The sequence below is a fragment of the Oncorhynchus kisutch genome, linkage group LG20 (assembly GCF_002021735.2).
Source record: "Oncorhynchus kisutch isolate 150728-3 linkage group LG20, Okis_V2, whole genome shotgun sequence".
In the NCBI taxonomy this organism is placed as follows: domain Eukaryota; kingdom Metazoa; phylum Chordata; class Actinopteri; order Salmoniformes; family Salmonidae; genus Oncorhynchus; species Oncorhynchus kisutch.
In genome coordinates, this window is record NC_034193.2 from 13,309,001 (window position 1) to 13,329,614 (window position 20,614).

Below are 20,614 nucleotides of genomic sequence, written 5' to 3' on the forward strand. Positions count from 1 at the left end.
GTCCTCCTTCTGGAAGGTTCTCCCATCTCCACAGAGGAATTCTAGAGCTCTGTCAGAGTGACCATCGGGTTCTTGGTCACCGCCCTTCTCCCCCGATTGCTCAGTTTGGCCGGGCGGCCAGCTCTAGGAAGAGTCTTGGGGGTTCCAAACTTCTTCCATTTAAGGATGATGGAGGCCACTGTGTTCTTGGGCACCTTCAAAGCTGCAGACATGTTTTGTTACCCTTCAGCAGATCTGTGCCTAAAAACAATCCTGTCTCGGAGCTCTACATACAATTCCTTCAACTTCCTGGCTTGGTTTTTGCTCTGACATGCACTGTCAACTGTGGGACCTTATATTAGATAGGTGTGTGCCTTTCCAAATCATGTCCAATCAATTGAATTTACCACAGGTGGATTCCAATCAAGTTGTAGAAACAGCTCAAGGATGATCAATGGAAACAGGATGCCCCTGAGATCAATTTCTAGTACATGTAGTCAGGAGCAGAGTAGAGGAGATATGTGCTTCTTTTAAACCTGTATTCCTTAAATGGGGAAACTGACACATTCGTTTGCGATATTACAACAACAAAGAAGTCACTTGACACGCGCGACTGAAGAGCACAAAATGTACAGCATTTTTTGGGGGGGGGACCATGCTGACGTCTCCTCAGCTCAGCAACAAAAACAATGGTGGTGGGGCGGCCGTGGCACTGTTTTCCGCCTACTGCGGGTTCAATCATTAAATATACATATATACATATACACACACTGAGCCCGACATAGGGAATAGTGTGTGATTTCAGATTTGCACCATATACAGTTGAAGTCGAAAGTTTACATACACCTTGGCCAAATACATTTAAACTCAGTTTTTCTGACATTTAATCCTAGTAAGAAATCCCTGTCTTAGGTCAGGTAGGATCACCACTTTATTTTAACAATGTGAAATGTCTGAATAATAGTAGAGAATGATTTATTTCAGCTTTTATTTCTTTCATCACATTCCCAATGGGTCAGAAGTTTACATGCACTCAATTAGTATTTGTAGCATTGCCTTTAAATTGTTTAACTTGGGTCAAACGTTTTGGGTAGCCTTCCACAAGATTCCCACAATAAGTTGGGTGAATTTTGGCCTATTCCTCCTGACAGAGCTGGTGTATCTGAGTCAGGTTTGTAGGCCTTCTTGCTCACACACATTTTCAGTTCTGCCCACAAATTGTCTATAGGATTGAGGTCAGGGCTTTGTGATGGCCACTCCAATACCTTGACTGTGTTGTCCTGAAGCCATTTTGCCAAAACTTTGGAAGTATGCTTTGGGGTCATTGCCCATTTGAAAGACCCATTTGCGACCAAGCTTTTAACTTCCTGACTGATGTCTTGAGATGTTGCTTCAATATATCCACATAATTTTCCTTCCTCATGAAGCCATCTATTTTGTGAAGTGCACCAATCCCTCCTGCAGCAAACACCCCCACAACACGATGCTACCACCCCCGTGCTTCACGGTTGGGATGGTGTTCTTCGGCTTGCAAACCTCCCCCTTTTTCCTCCAAACATAATGATGGTCATTATGGTCAAACAGTTCTATTTTTGTTTCATCGGGCCAGAGGACATTTCTCCAAAAAGTACATTTTTTGTCCCCATGTGCAGTTGCAAACCATAGTCTGTCTTTTTTATGGTGGTTTTGGAGCAGAGGCTTCTTCCTTCCTGAGCGACCTTTCAGGTTATGTCAATATAGGACTCGTTTTACTGTGGATATAGATACTTTTGTACTTGTTTCCTCCAGCATCTTCACAAGGTCCTTTGCTGTTGTTCTGGGATTGATTTTCACTTTTCGCACCAAAGTACATTCATCTCTAGGAGACCGAGCGCATCTCCTTCCTGAGCGGCTGCATAGTCTCATGGTGTTTATACTTGCGTACTATTGTTTGTGCAGATGAATGCGGTACCTTCAGATGTTTGAAATTCAAAAGGCACTCGCATATCTGAGCAAACTTATTGCAGGTGCATGTCAATAGTTGAACAAGATGAATGAAAAAGAAAACCACACACTGCTCTAGATAGTATCACTGATCTTTAATAAGGTTACATATCGGCCTCGCGGCCTTCGTCAGAGCTTTTGAGGGCATAAGCTCTGACGAAGGCCGATACGTAAAGCTTATTAAAGATCAGTGATACTATCAAGAGCAGTGTGTGGTTTTCTTTTTCATACGCTTTAAGGCGTTTGGAAATTGCTCCCAAGGATGAACCAGACTTGTGGAGGTCTACAATTGTTTTTCTGAGGTCTTGGCTGATTTCTTTAGATTTTCCCATGATGTCAAGCAAAGAGGCACTGAGATTGAAGGTAGGCCTTGAAATACATCCACAAGTACACCTCCAATTGACTCAAATGATGTCAATTAGCCTATTAGAAGCTTCTAAAGCCATGACATCATTTTCTGGAATTTTCCAAGCTGTTTTTGGCACAGTCATCTTAGTGTATGTAAACTGCTGACCCACTGGAATTGTGATACAGTGAATTATAAGTGAAATAATCTGTCTGTAAACAATTGTTGGAAAAATTACTTATGTCATGCACAAAGTAGATGTCCTAACCGACTTTCCAAAACAATAGTTTGTTAACAACAAGAAATTTGTGGTGTGGTTGAAAAACGAGTTTTAATGAATCCGACCAAAGTGTATGTAATCTTCCGACTTCAACTATATATATATTTAGTTTGTTTGCTATTCGAACGGATATTAAGATGCCTGCGGTCATTTGGCTGACCAATTGCAGTCATCCAAAATTCCATGACCGTCATGTCCCTAGCGTGCGTGTGTGTGTGTGTAAATGAGTGAGAGTACCTGATGTGTGTGGCTGGTAGACTCTCATATTGGCGCGAGAGGAACAGTTCTCTGTGGCGTAACTGGTGCTCCTGTTTGTCTGTCAGGTCCGCCTCCGACGGACTCTCTTTCTCCTCCTCTAGGTCCTCTGTATGTTCACACACACATATACACACACACAAAACATGACTGTCTGAGCCTTCACCTCTGTTATATGGATCAGGAAACTCTACAGACATTCAGCTACCCCCTACTGTTACACTGATACACACAAGCACACATATGGACAGACAGACTGACGCACGCACACACACACCCACACAGGGCCACCTACGTGCGTGTTTGTCAGCCAACTGTATGAGGCTGTGTGAGATGTCTCTCCTTCTGTAGAAACACACCACCTTGGCCTCCACATTGCCACTGGCCGTCTGAAGAGAGAGAGGAGAGAGGTTAAACACTCATTCATCACATAAATACTACTCAAATTTATGACTGGCTGTTTATGGGAGGGGGAAAGAGAGTTCCAACACTTTAAAAACAGCGTCGTGAATTGCATTTAGAGAGAGAGAGGCAGGGAAATACAATGACTAACTAACAAGAAGACCAACATTTTAATTTCCCATGAGACTTTTCTCCCTGACCTAATAGCCATGACACTGACTGATAGATACATTGATAGATTGTGGATGTAACTGGGCAAACAGATGTTTTGTCTCCTCTGAGATAAAACACGTTGACGGATGGGCATGGAGGAAGAGAGGAAAGAGCGAAGGAGGTACGGATGAAGAGGAGAAAGCAAAGGCGGTACAGATGAAGACGGAAGGAGGTACGGATGACAGAGGGAAGGAGGTACGGATGACAGAGGGAAGGAGGTACGGATGAAGAGGAGAAAGCAAAGGCGGTACAGATGAAGACGGAAGGAGGTACGGATGACAGAGGGAAGGAAGTACGGATGACAGAGGGAAGGAGGTACGGATGACAGAGGAAAAAAGGAGGTACGGATGACAGAGGGAAGGAGGTACGGATGACAGAGGGAAGGAGGTACGGATGAAGAGGGAAGGAGGTACGGATGAAGAGGGAAGGAGGTACGGATGACAGAGGGAAGGAGGTACGGATGAAGACGGAAGGAGGTACGGATGACAGAGGGAAGGAGGTACGGATGACAGAGGGAAGGAGGTACGGATTAAGAGGGAAGGAGGTACGGATTAAGAGGGAAGGAGGTACGGATGAAGGGGGAAGGAGGTACGGATGAAGAGGACAGAGGGTGGTACTGAGGGAGAGAGAGGGGGTTGGAGGAGGTGTGCCCATTCTCACCTTCTGGTTGCCATGGAAATGACAGTTGAAGGCAGGTAACATCTGTCGCTAAGCATCATATTACACACACAATCTCACACTCACACACACTAGCGCAGGACAGGAAAAGTCACAGGACAGACAGGCAGCTATTTCTCCGTCAGGCACATCAGCCAGAGTACTTTAATTACCTACACACAAACACACACACACACCCCAGGGCGGGCAGTACCTTGTTTAGTTCTTCTATCCGGCGGATCAGGTAAGGGTTGCTGGAGGAATTCTCAATGAATACATAGTCTGGAAGAGAATACAATAGCATCACATTGACACACTGCCTGCCACATTACTGTATAACCACTCCAGCTTCTGGGTGTGCAGGCTTTTATTCCAGCCCTGTTCTAACACCTAATTCAACAACAGGGGAGAACAACCCAATGGGGCTTGAACCAGTGACCCTGCAGTTAGCGGGCCAGGCCACTGCATCATGGCTGTGCCATAAAAGATCCAAAACCCTTGGCAGAGGCTGCAGTAGTCAAATAAAGGGAGACAGGGGACATACAGTCAAACACAAACTCTTTCTGAAAGTTGTTGGTTCTGTTCACAGTTGAACAAGTCAATCAGGTCTGAGTGGCACACCTACCTGATAACCTTTACCTATAGAAGCATATCAACCGTCATCAAATCAAATCAAATCAAATTTATTTATATAGCCCTTCGTACATCAGCTGAGATCTCAAAGTGCTGTACAGAAACCCAGCCTAAAACCCCAAACAGCAAGCAATGCAGGTGTAGAAGCACGGTGGCTAGGAAAAACTCCCTAGAAAGGCCAATACCTAGGAAGAAACCTAGAGAGGAACCAGGCTATGTGGGGATAGGTTAAATCAAATAGGTTTGCTACGTTACTGGACACACACAGGGCAAGTTCCAGGCATAAATGGTCCAATAGCCAGATTACACATTAACAGAGTAGTTATAATATCATAGCTATAATATTATATATCATAGCTGATTGAGTCATTTTCAACCTCTCCTTGTCCCAGTCTGTAATCCCCGCGTCTTAAAATGACTATCATCACTCCTGTTCCTAAGAACTCTAAGGATTCATGCCACAATGACTATCACCCTGTAGCTCTCACATCTGTAATCATGAAGTGCTTTGAGAGGCTGGTTATGGCAAACATCAACTCCATCATCCCAGACACCCTAGACCCACTCCAATTTGCATACAGCTTCAACAGATCCATAGACGATGCAAACTCAATTGAACTCCACAGTGCCCTCACCCACTAGATAAGAGGAATACTTATGTGAGAACGCTGTTCATTGACTACAGCTCAGCGGTCAACACCATTGTCCCCTCCAAGATCGTCACCATGCTCGGGACCCTGGAACGGAACACCTCCCCCTCTGCAACTGGATCCTGGACTTCCTGACCCAGGTGGTGAGGGTAGGCAAAATCCCCTCTGCCACGCTGACCCTCAACACAGGGGCCCACAGGGGTGTGTGCTTAGTCCCCTCCTGTACTCCCTGTTCACCTACGACTGCATGGCAACGCACGACTCCATCACCATCAAGTTTGCTGACGACACAACGGTGGTAGGCCTGATCACCGGCGACAATGACAGTCTAAAGGGTGTAGGTCAGTGACAACAAACTCTCCCTCAACGTCAGTAAGACCAAGGAGCTGATCGTGGACAAGATACAACAAGGGGTGGAGGGGGTGAGCACGCCCCCATCCACATCGACGGGGCTGCAGTGGAGTGGACCGAGAGCCTTAAGTTCCTTGGTGTCCAAATCACCAAGGACTCAAAATGGTCCACTCACACAGTCGTGAAGAAGGCACAAAAGTGCCTTTTCTGACTCAGGAAGTTGAAAGGGTTTGGCATGGACCCTCAAATCCTCAAAATGTGTTACAGCTGCATCACTGCTTGGTTTGGCAACAGCATCGCTCCCTGTCATCCAGGACCTCTATAACAGCAGTACCAGTGCATCAAGTCTGGCACCAACAGGCTCCTGAACAGCTTCTATCCCCAAGCCACAAGACTTCTAAATAGCTAACAGAATGGCTACACAGGCTGAGTTGCACTTACAGGAGTCTACACACACACTGACACTTCCAACAACCACGTAATATGCACACATTTATACTGACTCTATACACACGCACATACAATCACAATTTACGCTGCTGTTACTCTGTTTATTATATATATATATATATATATATATATATATATATATACCTACTCCCCTTTCCCCTATACATACAGTGCCTTCAGAAAGTATTCATACCCCTTGATTTATTCCACATTTTGTGTTACCATCTGCACACAATATCCCATAATGACAAAGTGAAAAAATGTTCAGAATAGTTTTTTGCTTACTGAATTGAAAATGAAATACCAAATGTACATAAGTGCTCACAGCGGTGACTTAATACATGCTAAAATCACCTTTGGCAGCGATTACAGTTGTGAGTCTTTCTGGGTACGTCTAAGAGTTTTGCACACCTGGATTGTACAATATTTGCACAATTCTTCAAGCTCTGTCAAGTTGGTTGGTGATCATTGTTCGACAACTATTTTCAAGTCTTGCCATAGGTTTTCACGACAGTTTAAGTCAAAACTGTACCTAGGCCACTCAGGAACATTCAATGTCATCTTGGTAAGCAACACCAGTGTATATTTGGCCTTGTGTTTTAGGTTATTGTCCTGCTGAAAGGTGGAATCATCTCCCAGTGTCTGGTGGAACGCAGACTGAACAAGGTTTTATTCTAGGATTTTGCCTGTGCTTTGCCTGATTCATTTTTTATCCTGAAAAACTCCCCAGTCCTTACAGATTACAAGCATACCATTACATGATGCAGCCAACCATATGCTTGAAAATACGGAGAGTGGTACTCAGTATTGTGCGTATTGAATTTTCCCAAAACATATAACTTTGTATTCTGGACAAAAAGTAAATTGTTTTGCTACATTTTTGCAGTATTACTTTAGTTCCTTGTTTCAAAAGGATGCATGTTTTTGAATATTTTTATTTTGTCAATTAGGTTAAAATTGTGGAGTAAATACAATGTTGTTGATCCATCTTCAGTTTTCTCCTATCACAGCCATTAACCTCTCTGCGAATAAGGCTAGTTTCCTGAATTTCCACCTGTCTGACATGCCCAAAGTAAACTGCCTGTTACTCAGGCCCAGAAGCTATGATATGCATATAATTGGTAGAAAGGATAGAAAACACTCTGAAGTTTCTAAAACAGTTAAAATAATGTCTGTGAGTATAACAAAACTGATATGGCAGGCGAAAACTCGAGGAAAATCGATCCAGATGTTATTTATTTAATTAGCTCTGAATGACTTCCACTGCAATGCTATTGAAAGATCTAATTTCCACCTCTCAGATTGCAGTTCCTATGGCTTCCAGTAGATGTCAACAGTCTTTATACAAGGTTTTAGGCTTGTTTTTTTTAATTAAAATGTATTTGTAGTCTTTCCAATTTGAGCGCCAGGGCAAAAGTTGTCTTTTTGCGCAAGTGAACGTGGGCGCGTTCTTCGCTCTTTTCCTTTGCTATTGAACATAGCAATCTCCGTCTGAAATATGATCATTTATTTAGATATTAGACAACCTGCAGATTAATAAAAAACATTGTTTGACTCGTTTGGATGAACTTTGAACTTTGCTGGTAACCTTTTGGAACCCTTTGTACGCATGTTGAAGGACTGGATTATTGAATTCAATGACGCCAACTAAACGGCATTTTGTGGATATAAAGAAGGACTTTATCGAACAAAACCACCATTCATTGTGTAGCTGGGACCCTTGGGATTGCAAACAGAGGAAGATCTTCAAAAGTAAGTGATTTATTTGATCGCTATTTGTTATTTCATGACGCCTGTGCTGGTTTGGAAAATATGCCAGTGTGAGGGGCTGTCCTCAGACAATCGAATGCTATGCTTTCGCCGTGAAGCCTTTTTTAAATCTGACAACGCAGTTTGATTACCAAGATTCTACGCTAAAGAATCATGTATGACACTTGTATTTTCATGAATGTTTAATATTACGATTTTGTATTTTGAATTTGGCGCACTCCGATTTCACCGGATGTTGTCGAATTTGATCCCGCTAGCAGGATCTCCGCTCTAATATTAAACTCTGTAACTGGTTTAAAGTCACCATTGACCTCATGGTGAAATCACTGAGCAGTTTCCTTCCTCTCCAGCAACTGAGTTAGGAAGGATGCCGGTATCTTCGTAGTAAATGGGTGTATTGCTCAAAGGGATATTCAATGTCTTTTTCTTCTTTCTAACAATAGTTGTCCATCTTTGTGAGACATTGGAAAACCTCCCTGGTCTTTGTGGTTGAAATGCATTACTCGACTGAGGGACCTTACAATTATCTGTATGTATGTGTGGGGTACAGAGATGATATAGTCATTCAAAAATCATGTTCAAACCTATTACTGCACACAAGTGTCCATTAAATTAATTATGTGACTTGTTCAGCAAATGTTTACTCCTAAACTTATTTAGACTTTCCATAACAAAGGGGTTGAATACTTAATGACTCCAGACATTTCAGCTTTTCACTTTTAATTCATTAGTTTAAAGAAATCTAAAAACATAATGATGCTTTGACATTATGCAGTATTGTGTGTAGGCCATTAACACAAAATCTCAAATGTTTTTGTTATACCTTATTTAGTGCTACGTTGATATTGATTACTGCATTGTTGAGTTTGTCGCTTGCAAAAAAAAAGGAGCAATTTCACTGCACTTGTGTACGTGACATGACAACTTTAAACGGCAGGGTAGCCTAGTGCGTTGGACTAGTAACCGGAAGGTTGCAAGTTCAAACCCCCGAGGTGACAAGGTACAAATCTGTCGTTCTGCCCCTGAACAGGCAGTTAACCCACTGTTCCTAGGCCGTCATTGAAAATAAGAATTTGTTCTTAACTAACTTGCCAAGTTAAATAAAAGGTAAAAATAAATTTAAAAAACTGGATACAGTGACATCCGGTGGAAAAAACACAGCCCTAAATAACTCTGAAAAAGATGCCAATTGATCAGACATCCACGTGACGTACATTCCGATACTCTGTAGCCGATAAGAAAAAAAAGCATCGGTACATTGTTTCCAGATCATCCTTTCACCCAGCAGTGTTTTACGTTATTATACATGCAAGATACTATCCTTTACCGCTGCATTTGTTGCCCAGGGCAGATGCTCTGGGATCATTATCATAAACAGTAGCTAATGGGAAACGATATGTTCATGTCACGTCGATAAAAAGTGATTGTCGTAGGAAATTAGGAGAGCATATTCGCTAACCTTAACCTCAGTCTCCTAACCGGGTACAAAAAAAGTAACTTCTGTATCGAAGTGGCGTGACAATAGTGTTTCCCCACTGGCTCGTCTCGCAAACGTGAAAGACTAGTTCACGTGACGCCATGAGACAATGTCGGAATCGAATGGCATCAACAGCTAGTTAGCTAGAAGAGAAAAAACAGCTAGCTAGGTGGATAACCTGGGAAACTGCATAGCTAGCTACCTGGAGCTGAGTATCAGCAAAACTACAAGAAACAGATGCATGGGCCATTCCCCTCACAATATCAAACAAAGCATTATTAGCTGGCTATAGCGGTTAAGATAATCCATTGAATTGGCAACAGAGCATGCACTTCTAGTCAGTTGACTCGTTAGCTAGCTGTTAGCTAGCACAATAAGGAGCCGTATTACATGGGTGCGTGCCAAAAAGGAGCCAAATACAAAGGCACCTCTTCCTAACAATAATCATAAAGACAATCCAACGTGCACTTAACAAATCATGCAATGCATGTCTGTGCATGTGTATATTAAATGGGATATTACGTGAAAATAAGAGTACATTAAGCTAAAGTAGAAAATAGTCATGTTTATGGTGTAACATGCTAGCTAATGGCTAGCTGACTGACTGGTATGGCCACGATAGTCGCGAGGCCTGACCCATTAGATTCCCAAATATTTGGAAATCCATGCATTTCTCCTGTAAATGACTGCACACGTTTGCCTGCCAATTATAATAATTTACACTATATCTATATCTGAGAAAATAACACATTCGCCGACATTGAGAGAAAATTAGCATGTTTCGACTTCATCAAAAACCCTATGTGACATACCTCCGACCCGGTACATGTTGGCGGCCATTTCTGCCCTCCCGGTGTGTAAAAACACAAACCATAAACTAACCGAAAATGTTATCAATAAATAAAGCGATCAGTTGTTAAAGTCCTGTGGTCGGTTAAAAAAAAAAAACGTTGAAGTTAGAAAGTGAGTTTGTGGGGGGGTTGAGCGGGAGATTTTGGTGCGGTGCCCCCTATCTGTCTACCTTCTCACAGTACAATACAGTAGTACTGGGCGCACACACAGAGAGAGACACACACACACACACACAACCAAAAGACTCCGATCAACGCGAAACCATAGGCTTCTAGTGACTGTCCCGGAGGAGAGAGGGGGAGGGAACCAGCAGTTTATATATACACTAGGTGACACATAAGGGGTGCTGTGCTGAAGCCATCGTGTCTCCATCTTGGCACTCCTCACTGTTGTAAAATATATTAGAAGCTATAGAATTGTATTAATTAATGTCTACATTCGTTTTTGCCATACGTATTCTATTACGGACACCTTAAAGGTGCAATATGCAGAAATATCTCCGCCATTTCCTGGATGCTAAAATTCAAATAGTTTGCCTAATTTCAGTTTATGTGACAAAACAAGCAGTGTGTAGGGAATTATTGTACCATCTAAACCGCCTTCTAATGTATTTCCCAAAACCAAAAATATTGTTTTTTTCAGCTGTTTGAAGCTCGTGTACAAAACCGAAAGTAGAAGATGCAAAAACTTAACATAAGAACGGGAAGCATAGAAATAGCACAGAGAACAGATCTATTGATTCTTAGACTTGCTTTTAATCAGAATGAAAGATCTATAACTCACATCTCTATGTGAATTTGGTCGGCTCCCCAAAAAGTTAGATATTGTGGCATTAATGCATACTCTTAAATTATTTAGGTGAGCTTTAAATAAAAACACAAAAATACATATTTTCCTTAGAGTATACTTTTTTGTGATTGCTAATGTTACTGGCCCCACTACAAAAAAAAAAACTTAAATACATGTAATTTTGTCCCTGAAAGATTTAGTTGAAATACTGTAGAATTCCATTATTCCTATGGAGGACTGCCCCTACTGGGGAGTGCCATTATGGCCGACCTGTGGTTTCAAAGCCTCTTGATGGCCAAAACATAGAATCAGTAATCCAGGGTTTATATACATCATTTGAGAGAACTAGCCTAGGCCTACTGTGACGTGACACACACACACACAAACACACACACAAGCACACATACAAGCACACGCACGCACACACACGCACACACACACACACACACATCACTAAGTAATTTGAGCTTTGTTACCGCATGCTGCGCCACCTTATAGCCTATTCTGCAGTTCCAGGTTATTCTATAGATTTCTTATATGTTGCTTTACTGCACTAGGCTACACAACAGTATGATACTGTATAACCTGAATATAGTAGATTACCATAGAATGCATGTATTTGTTTTATAGCACACTGTAAGACCTTTTGTAATTTCAACAGTAAATCACTGTCGAATGCACTGTAAAAAAAACGCAAATGTGTTTTACAGTATTAATTATGGTGGTGCATTGTTGGAAAATGTGTGCAGGGAAAGAGTTTCTGTCTCTTTAACATATTTTAAGGTGTGTCTTGTAAAGTTGCAGCTGTGAATGAGACTGCTGCACCCCCACGGAATGCAGTAACATACTGTATTTTAGGAATTCTACAAACCTTGTCCTGAAACTCTACATTAACTTACTGGACAAATGCTGCCAGACATGTACTGAAATTCCATATACAATATCATAATGCATTTCTGGAGTGCCAAAAACCTTTTGAACACTAATTAGTGCATGGTTTTGTTGTTTCTTAGTCATCAACATATTTTGAGGCTTGCCTTGCACATGACTATATATATTTTAACCTTTATTTAACTAGGCAAGTCAGTTAAGAACAAATTCTTATTTTCAATTACAGCCTAGGAACAGTGGGTTAACTGCCTGTTCAGCTCAGGGGTTTGAACTTGTAACCTTCCGGTTATTAGTCCAATGCTCTAACCACTAGGCTACCCTGCTACCCCTATTGCACCCATTTGTGAGATTCCTGTACCAATTTATGTGATAAGTGTTGGTAGTTCCCTAGCTATTAAATGGAAATAGGGAACAGAGTGGTAGTGGGTCTTAAATCTTTTAATGGTTGAATATTTACCCATGTCCAGTTGAGCTGTTTTGCCCTTCAATCAGGGCCAGTTTGGAAGTCTTTGTTTATGCTTCTAAAGAGTGCAAGTGTTCCTTAATATCCTGTAATATGTGAATGCCTAGAGCCAACCTGTTTGCTCTAATGCCTTGTAATTACAGTATAATACTGTGGAAATAATTTTCTTACGAGTGAATAGCCACTTTGCCTGTATCGTACTGTGTTTCGTTGCTCTGGCATCAAGTTACCGTGAGTATCTCAGTAATGTATTGGCACTATCCAGAGATAGTCAGAGATAGTCAGAGATATATCATAAGACATCTTGTTTTAATTACAATTATTTTGGAGACCAATACACTAACTACAACAACATTTTCAGTAACGTTACAGAAAAGTTTTACTTGCTATCAATATGATATGTGTTTTTTATCAACCTTGGTTGAATGCACTGACAGCACCTGCTAAATGACAAAAATGTCAATGCAAAAATAAAAACGTGCAAAAAACACTGGGTCATATGTCGCTGCATGGATAATTCCAGTAATATAAATGTAAATTAGATTACAGTAACATTTTAGGCGACATAAAAAAGATTACCGTAAAATGGATTACAGTAGCTGTACTGTAAAATAAATTACAGTAACTTAATGGCCAATTTCTGCCAGTAAGTTGCTGTACTTTTTACAGGAAATGTTTTACAGTGTATATCTGGTGAAAAGATTCATATTCACAACAATTACAGCTAACATAGTCCATAACTTGCATTAACAGAAACATTTATTTTAAACTATAGGTTGTCACTGCCAAGTTATCCTTTCCAATGTAATTCGTGCTCTTTGGGTCCGAATGTCTGTCTATCTGTCTGTCTCTGAGTCTGTGTGTGGGCGTGAAGTATATGCAATAAGCTGTTCATAAACGGCCCTATTTCATGTTCTGATCGCCTCTCGTTGGCAGCTCTATCGTGTTACCATGGTGCGCAATGTTTATCTAGCGTGTGTGTGTGTGTGTGTGTGTGTGTGTGCGCGCGCGCGTGTGTGCGTGCGTACATGTGTGTTGAGAAAGGGGGAGATTTGTGACATCACAGAGAGGGAGAGAGGTGGTGGAAAGCGAGTGGTTGGTGCAGACGGAGAAGAGAGAGGAGAGGAGCAGTTTCCATCCCGCTCTGGGCGCAACCTCATCCATCAATCCATGGGAGCAGAGACATTACCCTTTCCTCTATAGTGGAGATCAATCTGAGTCCATCTCCTGTGCGTAAAACACCGAGGACAGCCTGGAGTCAAGAAGTGCGCCAGGACGGATCCGGAGAACCCGGGTTTCTGCTCTGCCTGATTGTTATCTCCAGAGTGATTTAGTCATTTGGTTTGCTTGACTTTTGATCTCCGTGGTTGGAGAGGAGATGGGACACCGCCAGACCTGAGGACATTTCTGGATTGTGAGTGTACGGTTAGGCTACCGTGGACCGGAGAGAGAGATGAAGTTCGGTAAGAAGAGCGTCTGTGTATTGAACGTGGGGGGTACCCGGTACGCATTCCCTGGCGAGGTGATCCGTGATTTCCCACTTCAGCGCGTGAGCCGCCTGCACGCCTGTGTCACCGAGAAGGAAGTCCTCGAGGTCTGCGACGACTACGACCAGGATAGCAATGAATTCTTCTTCGACCGGCACGCGCAAGCCTTTGTCTTCATTATGCTCTACTTGCGCTCCGGAAAGCTCCGATTCGTCCCGGGAGTGTGCGCGCTCTCCTTTTACAGCGAAATGCTGTACTGGGGGCTTGGGAGCGCGCATCTGGAGTTCTGTTGCCAGCGGAGACTAGACGACACCGGGTACTCCGAAGAGGACCTGATTATGCGCGCGGAGGACAACGAGTCCCGGAGCGAGGTGGAGGTGGAGAAAGGTGTGTGTGTGTGTGTGTGTGTTGTCAGAGGTGTCATGCACTCATTATTTTAGAGGGGGCACAAAAACATGAGGATTGGGTGGGGGTGGGGGTTGCATTTCTCAAACACCTGCAATCAAGTGTGTGTTTGTGCACTGGTATGTTATGCCTAATTCTATATCATAAAACAACTGTATACTTTTCTGCATAGGTTATCTAAGCATACTTCTGTACCTGTTCAATTGTTATTTTACTTCATTATGCACATTCATTAAGAACTTTTATGCCTTAGGAGTTTAGTACAACTACCACACTGGTATATAGTGTCATAACCCAATAATTAAATACATTTTAGTCCAATTGTGTATCTATTTATTGTCATTTGAGTTTTGAAAAGAACAATCTAAATGGCTGTCAATCTTTGCATGCAGGCATCTAATGATGAATTTCACTGTAGAAAATGTCTATGAATTCATAGGCAGTGATTTTAATTCGCTGTCTGAATTTCCAACTTCATATAATTGCTAGGTGGCTAGTATTACAGAGAAACAACAAAACATTTGCATTTTATTTATTCATCAGGAAGGAGTTAATGGCTACATATACTGAAAAAATATATAAACGCAATGAGGAAGAATTTCAACCATTTTACTGAGTACAGTTCATATAAGGAAATCAGTCAATTGAAATAAATAAATTTGGCCCAAATCTATGGATTTCACATGACTGGGCAGGGGCTCAGCCATGGGTGGGCCTGGGAGGGCATAGGCCCACCCACTTGGGAGCCAGGCCAAGCAAAAATTTGAGTTAGTTTTTACCCACAAAAGGGCTGGTCTCAGACGATCCTGCAGATGGAGAAGCCGGATGTGGAGGTCCTGGGCTGGCGTGGTTACACATGGTCTGCGGTTGTGAGGCTTGTTGGACGTACTGCCAAATTCCCCCCAAAAATGTTGGAGGAGGCTTATCGTAGAGAAATTAACATGACATTATCTGGCAACAGCTCTGGTGGACATTCCTGTAGTCAGTATGCCAATTGCCAGTGGTGGAAAAAGTACACAATTGTCATACTTGAGAAAAAGTAAAGATACCTTAATAGAAAATGACTCAAATAAAAGTAGAAGTCACCCAGTAAAATACTACTTGAGTCAAAGTCTTAAAGCATTTGGTCTTAAATATACACAAGTATCAAAAGTAAATATAACTGCTAAAATATACTTAAGTATCAAAAGTGAAAGTACGAATTATTTCAAATTCAACATATTATTTATTTGATTTATTTAACCTTTATATTAAGCAAACCAGACGGCACAATTTTCCTGTTTTTTTTATATTTAGGGATAGCAAGAGGCACGCTCCAACACTCAGACATAATTTACAAACGAAGCATGGGCTTAGTGAGTCCGCTAGATCAGAGGCAGTAGGGATGACCAGGGATGATCTCTTGATAAATCTGTGAATTAGGCCATTTTCCTGTCCTGCTAAGCATTCAAAATGTAACAAGTACTTTTGGGTGTCAGGGAAAACATAATTTTCTTTAGGAATGTAGTGAGGTAAAAGTAAAAGTAGTCAAAAATATAGATAGTAAAGTGCAGATACTACAAAAAACTACTTAAGTAGTACTTTCAAGTATTTTTACATTAGTACTTTACACCACTGCCAATTGCACGCTCCCTCAGAACTTCAGACATCTGTGGCATTGTGTTGTGACAAAACTGCACATTTTAGAGTGGCCTTTTATTGTCCCAGCATATGGTGCACTTGTGTAATGATCATGCTATTGAATCAGCTTTTTGATATGCCACACCTGTCAGGTGGGTGGATGGTCTTGGAAAAGGAGAAATGCTCACGAACAGGGATGTAAACTAATTTGTGCACTACATTTGAGAGAAATAATCTTTGTGAGCGAATGGAACATTTTGGGGATCTTTTACTTCAGCTCATGAAACATGAGACCAACACTTTACATATTGTGTTTATATTTTTGCTCAGTAAAGCTTGATCAATACGGCACACACTAGAGTAGTGTCCTGCCTAGGCATCTCTTTGCTCCTTGCACCTTGGAAAGAACCACTGACTAGGGAGAATGGGGGGGGGGGGGGGGGGTACTCTTTGCCTGGTCCAGTCAGTGTGCCCCCCTCCACCAAACACCACTGACAGAATACAAAAAGAAAAAAAATTATGCTAAAAGATCAAATCAAATCAAATGTATTTATATAGCCCTTCGTACATCAGCTGATATCTCAAAGTGCTGTACAGAAACCCAGCCTAAAACCCCAAACAGCAAGCAATGCAGGTGTAGCTGCACGGATGGGCTTAAAAATGTTTAATAATCAATTAAACGTCTGAAGAATAAACAAATAGGACAAATCTGAGTTGCCAAGTGCCTTTGTGCCCCCCATGGGTGTTGGGAGCCCCATCTCAAATACTAGTTAGATAGTTAGACGCCACTGTCTGTGTCTGTGTGTAGGCCTTTGAGTGTGATATGTTTGACACATGTAATACAGACCTGTGTGTGTGTGTGTGTGTGTGTGTGTAGGATCAGGGTGGCTAGAGTGGATGCGTCGGACCTTCGAGGAACCGGGGTCATCGGTGGCGGCTCAACTCCTCGCTTTGCTGTCCGTCATCTTCGTCATCGTCTCCATGGTGATGCTGTGTATGAGCACGCTGCCAGATTGGAACACGGCAAAACACAACACAGTGGAAGAGCACAGGTACACACACTCACAAAAGCGCACGCATGCAAGCGGGGGTCATTGAATTTCAGTTGAACCGTGTTCGTGAGTGTGTGTGATGATTGTGGGCTTCTCGGTAAGATGGATCGGTGACAACAAGCAGCCGGATGCTGCACAGCAGACAGCCATGGGCTTTAATTTAAAACATTCATTATCCGCACACACATCACCTGGCTGCGAATCAATAAGCAATCAGACGTAGCTACAACAACAGGACATGTTTTGGCTGGTTAACTCTAACAGTCCTCTTGTCTTCTCTGTGTCTCTCCTTTCCCTCTCTGTGTTTCTCTTCATATACCTCCTTCTTCTTACAGGATTGTGGAGGCGGTGTGTATCGGTTGGTTCACAGCGGAGTGTGTGGTGCGTTTCCTCGTGGCTAAGGTGTGTTATCTTCTTGGTTCCACACACTAAAATATGATTGTTCCTCAAGGGTTCTTTGGTAAGGGTGAGGGTTCTATGTGGAACCATAATGTCTCAAAGAACACTTGGAACTCTTCAATGGTTCTTTACGTTTCACTAAATGGTTCTTTGCTCTTTTAGTGATAATTAAAATGTAGGGCGGCTCATTCAAATATTTTGGGGTGTGATTTACGTACAGCTTCTTTTTGTGCAACAATGAGTGAGAGTGTCATTCCAGTTTATCTAGTGTCATTACATATTATATATGACTGTGGCTAGTGATTGTGTCTTGTGAAAGACTCATATATGGCCTTGTGTAATTTGAGAACAGTTAACTAAATCAGTCAGTGGTTCCCAATTTTCTCCTCAGGAACCCCCAGCTGTTCCAGAGGTAGTTCACTAGATTCAACTTGTCAATTAACACAATAATAACACCCATGGAATTTTAACAATATAATATGGCTGACCAGAATTAAAAACCCTGTATTGTTTTACAAAAGGATCTACAAAGAACCTTTCAGATTGAGAAAGGTTTTTTATAGAAACATTCTCCATAAAAGCTTTCGAAAGACCATAAAAAAAGATTCTATATAGCCCCAAAAAAGCTGGTACTTTTCCTTCTTTTTTTATTACATACATTTTCTAACCCAAAATCTACATCTAATCCAGGACAAGCTGGTCTTCCTGTGTCGGCCGCTGAACCTGATTGACGTGGCGGCCATCACACCTTACTACGTTTCCATGGTGATGCCAGGCGGAGCAGGGGGATTGTCAGGCGTCGCCGGGGTAACCCTGAGGGTTCTGAGGATGATGCGTGTGTTCTGGCTGGTGAAGCTGGCCAGACACTTCCTGGGACTGCAGACTCTGGGGATGACGCTACGCCGCTGTCGTCACGAGATGGCCACCCTCGCCATTTTCCTTACCGTTGCCACGGCAATATACAGCGCATTGGCTCAGCTGCTGGAGCATGGCCTCGACCCTGACCACCGTAACCTTGACGACCGCAGTAACAGAGGAGGAGACTATGCCAGCATCCCAGCTGCCGCATGGTGGGCTGTCATCTCCATGACGACCGTTGGTTACGGTGACGTTTACCCAGTAACGGTTGGTGGGCGCATGCTGGGCGGGCTGTGTGTGGTCAGTGGCATCGTTCTTCTGGCATTGCCAATCACCTTCATCTACCACAGCTTTGTTCAGTGTTACAACGAACTGAAGCTCCGCTCCGCTAGGTACACACACACACACACACACTGAATATACAGACAGACAGACAGACAGACAGACAGACAGACAGACAGACAGACAGACAGACAGACAGACAGACAGACAGACAGACAGACAGACAGACAGACAGACAGACAGACAGACAGACAGACAGACAGACAGACGGACAGACGGACAGACACACACACACACACACACACACACACACACACACACACACACACACACACACACACACACACACACACACATACCCTCTCATATTCTACAGCTTTGCCCAGCTGCCTAGTTGAACTGACCCCTTCGGCCCCTCCCCCTGAACATGGAACTTTAATGAACTAATAGACTTTTGGACCTCCCTCGTGTCTCCACCAATCCTGTGCCGCCATCTGGAAGCAGGGCAGATGACAGAAGACACACAAAGACCATAAGTCCATGTTTGCATCATATCTCCATGGAAACTACTTTCGCAGAGACAGCTTTTCCTATTTGTGTAGGTTTCAGTCTGAAATTTAAAAAAAGAGAGAGACAAAGAGAGGATGAGATGGCCTGACAGAGATGAAAGAAACAGACAAAGACAGTCGGCATGAGCTCAGCATAAAAGATCAACAGAGACTGTGTGCGTGTTTGTGTGTGTGAATGCATGTGTGAATTTCTATTGATTTTCTCTTAGCAAACTACAAAGTGACAAATTATGTGTTTCTGGTCTCTATGGGCAACAGGTTCCTCACCAAGTTCAGTTACTATATGACTGTCAATCATAGCTGTGACGCTACTGCTTACACACACACACACACACACACACACACACACACACACACACACACACACACACACACACACACACACACACACACACACACACACAGCTACAGAATTGTTAACGGGATATGTGATGCTCCCTACCCGTTACAGATTGGCTAATGGAAAGCCTCACAAATAATTTTTCAATTAACCTGTTCTTGGAGATACTATAAGGAAGATACTTTTTTTGTTCTCGATTCAGTAAAAAATGTATCTTAGAAATGTCCGTGCCCAGTTTCAAGTGGTTCTCCAAAAACCAGAGAATATTCAGAAAGAAAGTAAATCCACTTTTTGTATCGAGTGAGAAATGCCTCTTGCATCTTTGTTTTGGTCGCAATGTGTGATTTGCTGATGTACTTTTTTTAAAGGTATTTATTTATTTCACCAGGTAGGCCAGTTGAGAACAGGTTCTCATTTACAACCACACATGGCCGCGTCGCATTAAAAACAACGATTTCTTGCAAAGATGTTGGGAAATGCAAGATGTCTGGCTGCTAAAATGGTAAGGGAACTCCTCACTCGGTGCAAAACATGAACGTAATATCTTTCTGAATATTCTCTGGTAAGAACAGGTTAGTTGAATAATTCCTTGGGACGCTTTCCATTAGCTAATCTGTAACGGGTATGGGGGGCATCACATATCCCATGAACAATTGTGTGGCTACATAAACCATAGTTTCAGACTGGACACAGGTTTGCACATGATTGGCTGCCTGTGCCTGTGAGTCGCTGTGATTCTGAGAGGAGAAATATGTGAACCAAACACACACACACACTCCCTCTCATCCCCCTGTTCATCCCTCTCTCGCTTCCACTCATCAGTCTCCATGCTCCCCTCCACCCCTCAACCCTTATGTAGCTGCACTGTTATTAGTGCTTTATGCAATTACAAATGCTTATAAGTTGAACACTCATTAAATCATCCAACTTTATTGGCAAGCAATTTACAGTTGAAGAACATTCTTTGTTTTTGATAGGAAGCATATCTAGGTGCACTTATTTATATCCCAATATTTAATTGACAGTTAGCCTAATAAACAAATTATAAACCATTATAAAGATAATCTAATTGTGAGGTTTTACCCTGTGTTCTTTGGTACTGTCACAGTTCCTTCCAGCAATTGAATGCCCTTTAAACGTTTGAAAAAAATATAGATTTCC

The 20,614-nt window shown here is 42.4% G+C and overlaps 2 protein-coding genes across 3 annotated transcripts in view; one reads left to right on the forward strand and one right to left on the reverse strand.

Annotated features, from left to right (window-relative positions):
• LOC109865112 (metastasis-associated protein MTA3) overlaps positions 1-10,588 on the reverse strand; it is a 31,941-nt gene extending 21,353 nt beyond the window's left edge. The window contains exons 1-4 of one of the 2 annotated variants that reach the window (XM_031799367.1): positions 10,259-10,588; positions 4,330-4,397; positions 3,139-3,232; positions 2,826-2,952 (exon numbers count right to left, since the gene is read on the reverse strand). In XM_031799367.1, coding sequence (XP_031655227.1) covers positions 2,826-2,952; positions 3,139-3,232; positions 4,330-4,397; positions 10,259-10,286 — 317 coding nt within the window. In that variant the 5' untranslated portion in view covers positions 10,287-10,588. The remainder of the gene's footprint in view (positions 1-2,825; positions 2,953-3,138; positions 3,233-4,329; positions 4,398-10,258) is intronic. The other variant, XM_031799368.1, reaches the window with a different exon arrangement.
• A 2,937-nt stretch (positions 10,589-13,525) lies between these two features.
• On the forward strand, positions 13,526-18,737 carry LOC109865113 (potassium voltage-gated channel subfamily G member 3). The gene is made up of 4 exons (XM_031799577.1): positions 13,526-14,315; positions 16,831-17,005; positions 17,341-17,407; positions 18,095-18,737. Exons 1-4 carry the CDS (start codon positions 13,895-13,897, stop codon positions 18,677-18,679), a joined length of 1,248 nt encoding a protein of 415 aa, XP_031655437.1. The 5' UTR covers positions 13,526-13,894; the 3' UTR covers positions 18,680-18,737.
• Positions 18,738-20,614: the final 1,877 nt, after the last annotated feature.

Excerpts from the sequence above, each read along its gene's own strand:
- LOC109865113 (XM_031799577.1), top strand. The coding sequence starts at position 13,895 with ATGAAGTTCGGTAAGAAGAGCGTCTGTGTATTGAACGTGGGGGGTACC. Across the intron at positions 17,006-17,340 it reads AACACAGTGGAAGAGCACAG|GATTGTGGAGGCGGTGTGTA; the intron begins GTACACACACTC and ends TTCTTCTTACAG. Across the intron at positions 17,408-18,094 it reads TGCGTTTCCTCGTGGCTAAG|GACAAGCTGGTCTTCCTGTG; the intron begins GTGTGTTATCTT and ends CATCTAATCCAG.